This window comes from Peromyscus leucopus, chromosome 22 (genome assembly GCF_004664715.2).
Source record: "Peromyscus leucopus breed LL Stock chromosome 22, UCI_PerLeu_2.1, whole genome shotgun sequence".
Taxonomy (NCBI): Eukaryota; Metazoa; Chordata; class Mammalia; order Rodentia; family Cricetidae; genus Peromyscus; species Peromyscus leucopus.
The window spans coordinates 1,772,612-1,784,557 of record NC_051081.1 but is presented as its reverse complement, the minus strand read 5'-3'; the positions used below and the strand labels follow the sequence as shown (position 1 = coordinate 1,784,557).

The following is an 11,946-nucleotide window of genomic DNA, read 5'->3' as shown; positions in this document are numbered from 1 at the left end:
TTTTTTAACATTAAAATTCACACAAGGCTGAGGTTTGGGGCCCCGCGGGCCGAGGGTGGCGGCGGGGCGAAGGCACGGCGGGCGGGAGGTCACAGGTACACGGGCTGCTCCTGCCCGGTGAGCAGCCGGTAGGTGGCGGCCGGCATGGTCTTGATGTGAATCTAGGGGTCGGGGTCAGAGGAGAGGGTCAGGTGCCAGGGTTGGGATGCTGGGGTCAGGTGCACGGGTCAGAGTGCAGGGGTCGGGGTGCCGGTCCCCCCACCTCTCGCGCCTCCGTGAGCAGCTGGATGATGCGCGCATGCGGCATGGCCACCACGCTCTGCCCGTTGACCTCGATGATGCGGTGTCCCACGCGAGACGCCCCCCGCGCTCGGCCGCGCCCCCGCGCAGCAGGCTGCAGATCTGGGGGACGAGGCACTCAGGACCCGCCCAGGCCCCGCTAGTCCGCCCCACGCCCGCCCGGGCCCCGCTAGTCCCCCCACGCCCGCCCGGGCCCCGCTAGTCCCCCGATGGCCCGCCCGGCCCGCCCCGCTAGTCCCCCCACGCCGGCCCGGGCCCCGCTAGCCCCCCGCCCCGCAGTCCACGCCCGGGCCCGCTAGTCCCCCCACGCCCGCCCGGGTCCCGCTAGTCCTCCCCATGCCGCCCGGGTCCCGCTAGTCCCCCCACGCCCCGCCCGGGGTCCCGGCCTCACGATGCCGTCCTCCACGCAGAAGCCCAGCTGCTCGCGCACGTGGGGCCGCCGGATGACGGCCGTGGTGACCGGCGGGCAGTGGATGATGCTCAGGGTCACCGACGAGTGTCGCCGCACCTCCTGGGGACCCCGAGCTGCTCAGGCCTCCGCAGGCCTCAGTTTACCCACCCGGGTCCGAGGACAAGCCGACTCCCGCGCAGCCCGCAGGCCCGGCCGGTACTCACGCGCACGGCGGCCTGGCAGGCGGCGAGGGACAGCCCCACCAGGCTGGTCCCGTTGACGGCGGTGACCCGGTCCCCGATGCTGAGGGCCCCCGAGCGCTCGGCGGGGCCCCCGTGCAGCAGGTTGGCGATGACGGCGGTGGGCAGCAGCGAGCCCCAGCCCGACTCCACCAGGGCGACGCCCAGGCCCTCGCCCGGCCGCTTCTGGATGCAGACCTGGGGGCGGGGCCGGGGAGGGGCGGGGCCAGTGAGGGGCATGGGCGGGGCCAGTGAGGGGGAGCGTGGGGTGGGGCTAAGAGGGGCAAGGGCGTGAGCTAGTGAGGGGCATGGGCGTGGCTAGTGAGGGGGAGCGTTTGTAGTGCATGGGGCTAGTGAGGTGGATATAGGGCAGGGCTATCTTAGGGGGCGTGGCCAGTGAGGGGTGGAGCTAGCTTAGGGACGGGGCCGTGTTCAGGGGATGGGCGGGGCTAGACGTCGAGGAGGCGTGTGGCGGCGGTGTTCAGGGGGAGTGTGGGCGGGGCCATGTTCAGGATAGGCGGGGCTGGTGAGGGGCGGGGCCGCGTTGAGGTTGGTGGGCGGGGCTCAGCAGGGGACGGGGCTGTTCAGCGTGGCATGGGGCGGGGCCTAAGCGGAGGCGGGCTCGGCAGACCCTCTAAGAGCCAGGGAGCGGTCGCAGGGCTGGGTCCGGTCGGTAGGGGAGGGGCGTTGGGGGACGGTCTCGGTGCAGCCTCGGCGGGGGCCGGGCTCCGTGAGGGGCGGGACCGCGTTCAGGAGGATCGTGGGGCGGGGCCTCGGCGGGACGGAGCTCAGCGAGCGCCCTTCGTAACGGGGCAGCGCCAAGCTCGCGGGGGCGAGGCCTGCGGGGGCGGGGCCAGGCCTGTGGGCGGGGCGGCCGTCTGGGCGTGGCCTCCGCGGCGGGGCCTCACCTCCCTGCAGTTCTGGCTGTTGCAGAAGTGATCCAGGTCACCGTTGTGCGGGTGGCTGGCGGCGGCCGAGGGCCGCGTGCCCACTTGGCTGGGGTCTATCCCGTTCTCCCGCAGGAACTGGATGTAGGCGATGCTGAAGGCCTGGCCGATGGCCTGTGCGATGAGCTGGGCCTGTGGGAGGACAGCAGAGCTCCTTCACGTCCTACGAAGCCCCAGCTCCCAGGCCCGCACAGTCAAGACACCTCAAGGTTTCTGAGTCAGGCTCAGCAGGGGGCAGGGTCCGGCCCGGGCCTGGGCTGCTCACATCCTCCGAGTGGAAGACGTGGCACAGCATCTTGTAGAGTCGCCGGTCGCGGCCCTGGGCGTGGTCCTCCTGGCCAGCCGTCTCCGGGCCATCACGACCAGCACAGGCCCGATGTCCGCGATGTAGGAGATGGTCTGCAGGGCGTGGTCCATCAGGGCGTCCTGTGGACACGCGCTGGGTGGGCTGGGGACCTCTCGGGGACCCCGAGTGTCCACGACAGCCAAGGCCCGGCCCTCCGGGTACCTGGGAGTCGGCGGCCAGCACCTTGACCCTCTTGGTGGAGATAAAGATGTCCACTTCCGCCATGGGCTGGGTCTCACCTTCGGGGGCCTGCGGGGAGCGGGGTGAGACACGGGGGCTCGTGGCCACCCAGGACACCATGCCACGCAGCCCCGGGAACCCCGCCCTGGCTCACCTTGACGCGGTCCACGGCCTCCTGCGCCTGCGCCATGCGCGCGCTGGGCGGCGGGCTGCGCTCCGACAGCAGCTGCGTGGAGCCCAGGTACTTGGCGGCGAAGAGGACGCCGTCCACGAGCTCCTCGTGTCCACAGGGGCCCGGAACTGCGGGTGACAGCGAGGGGCGCCTCCTGGGCTCGGGGGTCCCTAATCCCGGAGCTGTGCCAGGGCTTAGCACAGGCTAGACCCGCTGGGCTCCATCACCTGCTCTAGAGGACCCCACAGGCTCGTGCCCCAGGGTAGGTAGCCAGCTGTGTGCCTGTGGCTCCCAGAACTCCTGGGAAGCGTCACCCCCACTATGAGGCACCCTCTGTGGGACCCAAGGCTCACGGACCCCTCTTCTAGAACCTTCTGACCGGGCTGGAAGCTCATGGCCTCAACGTGGTGTCTCAAACTCCTAACATTCCAGAATCGGGCAGGAGTCAGCAGGATGGCTCCCTGGGTAAACGCGCTTGCGGCCAAGCACGACAACCTGACGACCTGAGTTCGATCCCTGGGACCCCGCATGGTGGGCAGAGAGAACCGCCGCCCCCCACAAGGCGTTCTCTGACCCCCGTCCCCGCCACATGCCATAAATAAATGCAACAAATAAGAAATAAGAGGACCCAGTGTTAGGATCCCGCCCTCACCCCTCGGGGTCTTGTGTCTTACGTTATCGGGGGCGCTGGCGACTACATGGTCATGCGATCTGCGCCTCAAAACGCCGGATGCGGACCCCACCCTCTCTCTCTGTTCCCCGCGCCCCCCCCCCCAGGCCTGGCTCTCCTCTCCCTCCACCTCCTCCTCCTAATAAAGCTCTGAAGCTAACAGTGGGTTCCGCCGTGGCTCCTGACTTTTCCGCCGGTAACCAGCGCCGTTTACCCTTCACCTGGGTCGTTCTCCATAGTGACCCAGGATTCTCTCCAGACAGCCCGGGTCCCCCACTCAGGCAGTTCCACCCGGGATTCTGGAGCCAGATCCTCCTCATAAGTCCAGACCATGTTTGGTGTTTTACTTTTTTTTTTTTTTTAGCCCTGGGCCATGGAGCTCAGCCTGGTGGAGCCTGCCATCCTCCTGCCTCAGCTTCCTGCGTGCTGGGGTCAGGTGGTACCCCTTCCCAGTCACCCGGAAGCTGACAGCTGGGACTCTAATCGCCCCCAGCTGAGTAGGATCTGTTCTGTGGTTCAGGCCCGTACAGACCTGGGCAAAACCATCAGCTCGGACACTCCTGAGATAAATCACAGCATTAACCACGATTCTGGAACCTTCTGTGACACAGGGCCATATGGACTACCTTCGCCACCACAGCCTTTCGGGAGGGATCAGGGCCCCCAGGGATCCTCAGTGTCTGTCCCCCCTGCACAGGGACCACAGCCTGCCACCTCCCTGTCTCCTTGAGTGGGCAACAAAGATTCGAACTCAGGACCTCCTGCTTCTGTACCATGCCTGCTGAGCCGTCTACCCAGCCCTCAAAAATCTGCATAAAACTGTGAATGCCTTGCCAGGAGGTGGTGGTGGCGCACACCTTTAATCCCAGCACTCGGGAGGCAGAGGCAGGAGGATCTCTGTGAGTTCGAGGCCAGCCTGGGCTACAGAGATCCAGGACAGGCACCAAAACTACACAGAGAAACCCTCTCTCGAAAAAAAAAAAAAAAAAACCGTGAATGCCATCCATCTTTGGTCACAGCAGTCTGGAGTTGGCCTTTACCCTGGACACGCCTCCACCGGCCTGTGCTCTAAGCCCCAGGTGAATCCTAGGCCGCTCTCCAGCTTATATCACCTCTCTGGCCGTCTAGGACCTGCTCTCACTTCAACCATCCTCCCCAGGCCTTCACTATCACTGGCAAACGTGTCAAATTTGAGGGTCCAGTTCTAGAACATTCTGGTCGTGTATGAGAATGGACACTCACCCTCGGAGACAGCAGGGCATGCGGCCAGGGTCTCGGGGCTCTGGGAGGTAGAAGAGGAACAGGGCTGAGTCCCCAGGCGGAGTCCCCAGGGGTCAGGGGTCAGGGGTCAGGGGTCGGGCAGGTTACCTGGGCACCCACAGGTGGATCTCGCTGGGTCACCAACGGTGCCGTCTCCAGCCAGGGCTCCGGGGAGCTGCTGGAACTCCGGCTGTCGCCTGGCTCTGCCGACTCCCCCTCCATCCACCCCGGGGACCCCGGGTCCCCATCTGGGTCCTCGGGCGGCTGCAGCAAGCGAGGCGTGGTCTGTGGCGGGTCTGGGGACCCGGGCTGGGCCAGCGAAGACGCCTCACACCTCAGCAGACCCAGAAGGTCACCCCCGCCGGCCTCGGCCGACAACAGCCCTCCGGGGTCGGCGCTCTCCCGGGCGGCCAGGCCTTGGCCAGTGGCGATGTGGAGGGGACAGGGGTCTCCTTCTGGGGCGGACCACCCAGGTCACCAGGAAGCGCTTCCAGCTGCCGGACCAGCTCCTGCTCGCCCGAGGCCTCCAGCTCCATCGCGCTGCGGTGGACAGGTCCTTCCCGCCCAGGGGCCCCCTGGGAGCTAGGGGGGTGGTCCTCAGAGGGCGCCTCGGGGCCTTTGGGTTCCTCCAGGTCCATGGCTGGGAGCCCAGGGGGATGCTGGGAGGCTGGCAGGAACTCCATGCCTGGGATCCAGGCTCAGGCCGGCATCGTCACCGGGCTGGAAGACAAGGGCTCTGGGTGCAGATCTCTCAAGCAAGCCGCGGTCCTACAGGTGACGGGTTCAATCCCCATGGGGCCTGCACAGAAGGAGAGGGGTCCCCATCTCACCCAGGACACCAACAACTCGGGACCAGCCCAGAACCCAGCCTTCGGCCCCAGAACTCAGTCACTGACCCCCAGAACTCAGGCTACAGGCTCAGAACTCAGACACCGACCCCCAGAACTCAGTCACCGACCCTCAGAACTCAGTCACTGACCCTCAGAACTCAGTCACTGACCCTCAGAACTCAGACACCGACCCCCAGAACTCAGGCACCGACCTCAGAACTCAGGCTACAGGCTCAGAACTCAGTCACTGACCCTAAGAACTCAGGCTACAGGCTCAGAACTCAGACACTGACCCTAAGAACTCAGACACCGACCCCCAGAACTCAGACACTGACCCTCAGAACTCAGACACTGACCCTCAGAACTCAGTCACTGACCCTCAGAACTCAGACACTGACCCTCAGAACTCAGTCACTGACCCTCAGAACTCAGACACTGACCCTCAGAACTCAGTCACTGACCCTCAGAACTCAGACGCTGACCCTCAGAACTCAGGCTCCGGCCCCTAGAACTCTGACACTGACCCTCAGAACTCAGACACCGGCCCCTAGAACTCTGACACTGACCCTCAGAACTCAGACACCGGCCCTAAGAACTCAGACACCGACCCTCAGAACTCAGTCACTGACCCTCAGAACTCAGGCTCCGGCCCCTAGAACTCTGACACTGACCCTCAGAACTCAGACACCGACCACCAGAACTCAGACACTGACCCTCAGAACTCAGTCACTGACCCTCAGAACTCAGGTACTGACCCTCAGAACTCAGACACCGACCCCCAGAACTCAGGCTCCGACCCTCAGAACTCAGACACTGACCCTCAGAACTCAGACACCGGCCCTAAGAACTCAGGCTCCGGCCCCCAGAACTCAGGCTGCACTCCCAGAGCTCAGAAAGTGATCCCTGGAACTCGGACACTCGCCCTCGGAACTCAGGCTCCTTCTCCGGAACTCAGGCGCCGGCCTCGGTCCGCCCCACGGGAGCCGCCCGGGCCCGCGCGGGCCGCAGTACCGGCGTCTCCGGCCGGGCTGGAGCGATCCGCTCTGACAGTCCTTCCAGGACACTCAGCAACTCTCCGGGATCCCAGCCTGGTATCCGGATCATCAGGCTGTGCGCCTCCCAGGGCTACTGCGCATGCGCACCCTCACGCGGCCTGCTGGGAAATGTAGTCCTCGCAGCCGCTCGGCCACAAGGTGGTGCTCTAGGGTTGCAGCCTGGATAGCCGGTGACCACGGGTTCGAATCCCGAGACTCCAGGCACATGGGTGGGGGTGGTCCAAACTGGCTTTTCTATTCTGAGATGGGGTTCCGCATCACTTCAGAGCAGAAAATGGCTGAGGTGGAAAACGGAAGAAAGCAAGCAGGGAAATGGTTAAAGGGAACGTGATCTGAAGATCTGGGAAGAAAGGGCGGGTGTGGGCAGAGCTGACGCCGCTTGCGGTTTGGGTCCCAGCAGTGATCTATAATGAGCAATCTAGATCTGGGTCGACACCGGGACTTGCATCGCGGCCGACAAGCTTGACCGGAGGAGGCCCGGGGTCAGGGCGGCAGTAATGGGTCTGGGAAATTCTAGAAAGTCTGCTTCTTCGTGAAACAGAGTCTCACGCAGCCCAGGCCGACCTCGAACTCCCGATCCTCCTGCCTCAGCCTCCCGAGTGCGGCCAGCCTTGATGTCTGTGGCGCTGGGGTGGAGCCCCAGCCACCACCCCATCTCTCCTATGACCCTTCGCGCTGCAGCCCAGGCCGGCCTCGAACTCACGGGGATGCACGCACCTCTGCCGCCCAAGTGCTGGGACTGAGGGAGGGAGAGTCGCCACACCCGGCCAAGGTCCGTGTAGCCCAGGCTGACCTTTCAAACTGAGTGTGGCCAGAGCTACCCCGATCCTGACTCTCCCGCTCCATCTCCCACCGCAACTGACTGTTGCTGTTTCGCCTGGCTGTCCTGGATCTCGCTCTGTAGCCCAGGCTGGCCTCGAACTCACAGAGATCCTCCTGCCTCTGCCTCCCGAGGGCTGGGTTAAAGGCGCGCGCCCCCACCGCCCGGCTGACTGTCCTTACTTTTAAGTTTTCAGAACTTGCACGTGAGACACAAGCTCCAACCTACTGTGCCATTTTAAGAAGTTCGGGATCTCAGGATAAGACTCTCTTGAGATGCTCTTTGAACCAGTGATAACCATTCAAACCACTCCACAGCCAACTCTAGGAAGACTACATTTCCCAGCAGGCCGCGGGCGCCTCCAACGCCCCGGAGCGGCGCCGGAGCGATGACGTATCCCGGAAGCACGCACGTGCGGGCCGGCGAGCATGATGGCGGCCGCCCGTCTGCTCGGGGCTTCCAGGCTGTGGGCCGGCCGCCGGCGCCAGGCTCTCCCGGTCCCCGGAGGACCTGGAGCGCTCTTTGTTCGGGACTACGCCAAGAAGCCAGGTGAGGCGGCTCCGGAGGCACCGACGTGGGCGGGGCGGGAAGCCGAGGGGGCGGCAGTGCGCAGGCGCGCCGCTTGGGAGGCGGGACTCGGGCGCGGGGGCGGGGCGTGCGTGCGAGCGCCGGGGGCTCGGCCTCTGCGGGCTCGGGGCGCATGCGCGGACCGGGGCAAACACCGCCCACCCTCACGGGTCGCTTGTTGCTACTGTTGACAGCACTGTGATTAAAAATAAACAGACAGACAACAGAGTGACGTGGGTGGGAAGTTGCCGCTGTGTAAAGCGCGAGCTGCGAAGTCCGGGGACCTGAGTTCGATCCCCAGAACCCACGTAGCGTGGAAGGAGGTGACCGACGCCACACGCGCGCTAGTGCCCCCCACCCACGAGATCATAATTCCTAAAAATTACGTTTTGAGGCTAAACATGATAGCGCATATCTTTTTTTTTTTTTAAAGATTTATTTATTTATTGTATATACAGAAGAGGGCGCCAGATCTCATCATAGATGGATGTGAGCCACCATGTGGTTGCTGGGAATTGAACTCAGGACCTCTGGAAGAGCAGTCAGTGCTCTTAACCACTGAGCCATCTCTCCAGCTCCAGATAGCGCATATCTTTAATCCCAGCGCTCGACGGAGAGGCAGGGGGATTTCTGTGAGTTCCGGGCCTGCCAGGAAGACCACATCTCAAGAAAATATATATTTTTTAATGTTTAATTTTTTTGCCGGGCGGAGGGTGGCACATGCCTTTAATCCCAGCACTCGGGAGGCAGAGGCAGGAGGATCTCTGTGAGTTCCAGGCCAGCCTGGTCTACAGAGCAAGTTCCAGGACAGCCAGGGCTGCACAGAGAAACCCTGTCTTGAAAAACCAAAAACACGGAAGTTTTCTTTTATGATGTTGTTCCAGGAGGGCTGCATAGTGACATCCTGTCTCGAAAAATAATAAAGGGTTTTTTGTTTTTTGACTTTGGCACAGGGTGTCGTGTGTGCGCGTTTTCGAGGCCGGCCTGGAGCCGCTGGGCCATCTCCCTAGTCAGTTTTTTATGCTTTTGAGACAAGGTCTTATGATCCCCCAGCCTCAGCTCCAGAATTCTGAGGTGACTGGCAAGTGCCACCATGAAGAGGGGCTGAGTGGTGACTGCCGGACCTTTAGGCCGCAGTCTTGGGGCAGGGAGGGTTTGTGCCGTAAAACAAGGGACCCTGTTATACATGGGGGTGTCGGGGTGCTGGAGCCCGGAAGGGAGGCCTCACCGAGGGGGCGCAGGGGCGGGGCTGGGCGGGCTGACGTGACCTGAGCTCCACCTTGCAGTCATGAAGGGCACCAAAGGCGCCAAGGGCAGCGTGGCCCCTGAGGCCCTGAAGGACCCCGAGGTGTGCACGGACCCTGTCCAGCTGACCACGCACGCCATGGGGGTCAACATCTACAAAGAAGGCCAGGACGTGGTCCTGAAGCCGGACTCCGAGTACCCCGAGTGGTAAGTGTGGCTGCACCTCATCTCCACCCGGCCACCTGGCCCACGGGGACACAGTACCCAAGGACCGCTCCTGGGCCACCGCAGGGCCTGCTGGTCCCACCCGCCCTGGTCCGGGGAGCTTCTGGATGCCAGGGCCCCTGTGCTCCGGCCAGTGCACAGGACCACGTGTCCCTGAGGGCCGAGGGGGCAGGGGTGGTGACATAGATTTACGGCTGGTCCCTGGTCCCAGAAGGTTGCCCAAGAGCAGAAGTGTCTCCCTCCTGGAGGGAGCTGGGAACCAGTTAGCTGAGCAGGCGAGTGTGGTGGGGCCGCACTCCTGGGCACTGGGAGAGGCAGGGACAGCGGGGTGCAGGCTGGGCTAGCTACGGGAGCCGGGACAGGTAGAGTGTGGCCTGTGCAAAGAGCGTGGAGCAGGACAGAGCCTGCTCTGGGCTTGTGGTGGGGACGGAGGGAGGGTTTTTGGGGTGGGACAGCCTGGTCCCTTAGTTTTGTTCTCTGTCATTGAGACCCAGGACTAGGGCGGGTTCAAAGCCCCAGCTCGACCCCCCACACCCCAGAGCTGTGAGGCGGCATGCAGTTCTGACCCTCCCGCAGGCTGTTCCAGATGAACTTGGGTCCCCCCAAAAAGCTGGAGGAGCTGGAACCCGAGTCCCGGGAGTACTGGCGTCTGCTGCGCAAACTGAACATCTGGCGTCACAACCGGCTGAGCAGGAACAAGAAGCTGTAGTGAGGAGCAAGCGTCCGGAGGGCCCGGCCGGCCAGCGTGAAGACCCGAGTTCAGTCCCCGCACTCTGATGGAGGAAGGAGGGAACTGATCCTGCAAACTGTCCTCCTCCACATGGGCACCTTGGCGAGTGCAGGCCATGTGCACAGACACGCGTGCACACGCACACACACGCACACACACGCGCACACACGTGCACACACCAAATAAACAGATACAAAAGTAAACGAGTAAAGGCTCCTGTGGCCATGGACACTGCTGCCCTGGGAGGTCACACAGGAGCGCGCTCGGACATGCCGCAGCCCGGCCGCCTCTGCCCCACGGTGCCTGTGGGCTCTGTGCAGGACACCTCATCTCGATGAGCGGGCCCTGGCCCTTCAGGCCTTCAGGCCGAGCTAAGCCCGGGGGCTTCAACAATAAGGTCTGTGTGTGACTGGTCTGGCGCCCTCCGGTGGGTGGCGATTGGAGAAGGGGTGGCATCGGCCCCTGGCCAGCTGCACGTCCAGGCTCCCTGAAGGGAGCTGGGCACAGGACTGACTGCCCGTCCCTTCCAGCTGGAGATGCGGGTGTGGCTCGCTTGTCCCTCATTGAACCTCTCGCCTTCCCAGATAGCGCTGAGCCAAGAGAAGGGGTGAGATTGTGCTGGGAAAATGCCTGGACAGGACGGTGCAGTGGCCGCGGACGCCACCGTGACGAGAACAACTTTCAGGGCCGTGGGCCCATTGGGTGGCCCCGGAGTCCCGCTGGGCCGCGCTGGAGGGATTTGGGGCCCTGGCAGCAGCCCTCGTGACGCCCAGTGGGCAGAGAGCTAGGACTCGGCCATCTTACCCCAAACACCTGTGGCCCCCTGAGGCTCGCCAGCACCTGCCAAAGTTCCCGTAGAACTGGGCTGGTGCACCGGATCCCTCCCACCTGCCTCCCGGGCCTCAGCCGCAGCTCATGGCCTCCACCGCTGGGGACACCGCCTGGCCAGGGCCTTCACACAGGCTGTGCCCTCTGCCTGGACCACGCGCACCTCCTTCCACTCTGGACGATGTTGGCCAAACTGTTGGCATGGCAACCCCAGCCTGGGCCGCAGCACACACACCCCGGCTCTCCTGTAGTCCTGCAGCTACGTGAAGATTACCACTGAGTTTAAGAGAAATCTTGTGTCTCAGCACCCAGTGTGGCCATGTGCCACACCTGTAGATGAGCCGATGAAGGGATGGTGGGTGGGTGGATGGATGGATAGGTGGATGGATGGATGGATGGATGGATGGATGGGTGGATGGATGGATGGGTGGGGGGTGGATGGATGGATGGGTGGGTGGATGGGTGGATGGATGGATGGGTGGATAGATGGGTGGGTGGATGGGTGGATGGATGGGTGGATGGGTGGATGGATGGGTGGGTGGGTGGATGGATGGATGGGTGGGTGGATGGATGGATGGATGGATGGTGGGTGGATAGATGGATGGGTGGGTGGATGGATGGATGGATGGATGGGTGGGTGGGTGGATGGATGGATGGATGGGTGGATGGATGGATGGGTGGATGATGGATGGATGGGTGGGTGGATGGATGGGTGGGTGGGTTAGCTTTGTGAATGGAGGAGCGATCTACGGGTTGAGTGGATGAGTAGCAGGGTATGTGGCAGTGTGTGGTTGGATGGATGAGCAGGAGAGCAGGTGGGTGGGGAGATGGAGGCAAGCATGGTGGATGTGTGGTCTGGAGTGGGTGAGTGGGTGGCTGTGTCAGGAGTGGGTCCGGGTGGGAGGTGGGTGTGAAGGTAGACAGCATCCTGTCTGCTCTGGATGTCGCTGCCATAGCCTCTGACTCCTGCTTGGCTTTGCCTTGGTGTCTGGGACTCCATGGAAGAAAACCACCGTGGCCTGGGATCCAGAAAGTCTGGGTCCCCTCTGCAGCCTGCCACTTTCTCTCAGGCCTCTCGAGACCTGCACCTCTGTCCCTTCCGCGACATGGACATCCCATTCGTTCACCCCACACCCTGAGA

The 11,946-nt window shown here is 63.5% G+C and overlaps 2 protein-coding genes across 2 annotated transcripts; one reads left to right on the top strand and one right to left on the bottom strand.

Moving 5' to 3' along the window:
* Positions 1 to 2: 2 nt before the first annotated feature.
* Apba3 (amyloid beta precursor protein binding family A member 3) lies at positions 3 to 6,147 on the bottom strand. Its single transcript, XM_028862965.2, is given in 14 exon segments — positions 3 to 161; positions 263 to 358; positions 361 to 402; positions 692 to 811; positions 916 to 1,128; positions 1,839 to 2,009; positions 2,143 to 2,195; positions 2,198 to 2,303; positions 2,386 to 2,472; positions 2,558 to 2,703; positions 4,488 to 4,527; positions 4,614 to 4,966; positions 4,969 to 5,304; positions 5,902 to 6,147. Coding segments are annotated over 13 exon segments (1,719 nt in total). The 5' UTR covers positions 5,189 to 5,304; positions 5,902 to 6,147; the 3' UTR covers positions 3 to 89.
* Positions 6,148 to 7,601: 1,454 nt separating this feature from the next.
* Positions 7,602 to 10,183, top strand: Mrpl54 (mitochondrial ribosomal protein L54). Its single transcript, XM_028862955.2, has 3 exons — positions 7,602 to 7,759; positions 9,064 to 9,229; positions 9,824 to 10,183. Exons 1-3 carry the CDS (start codon positions 7,639 to 7,641, stop codon positions 9,954 to 9,956), a joined length of 420 nt encoding a protein of 139 aa, XP_028718788.1. The 5' UTR covers positions 7,602 to 7,638; the 3' UTR covers positions 9,957 to 10,183.
* The last annotated feature ends 1,763 nt before the right edge of the window (positions 10,184 to 11,946 follow it).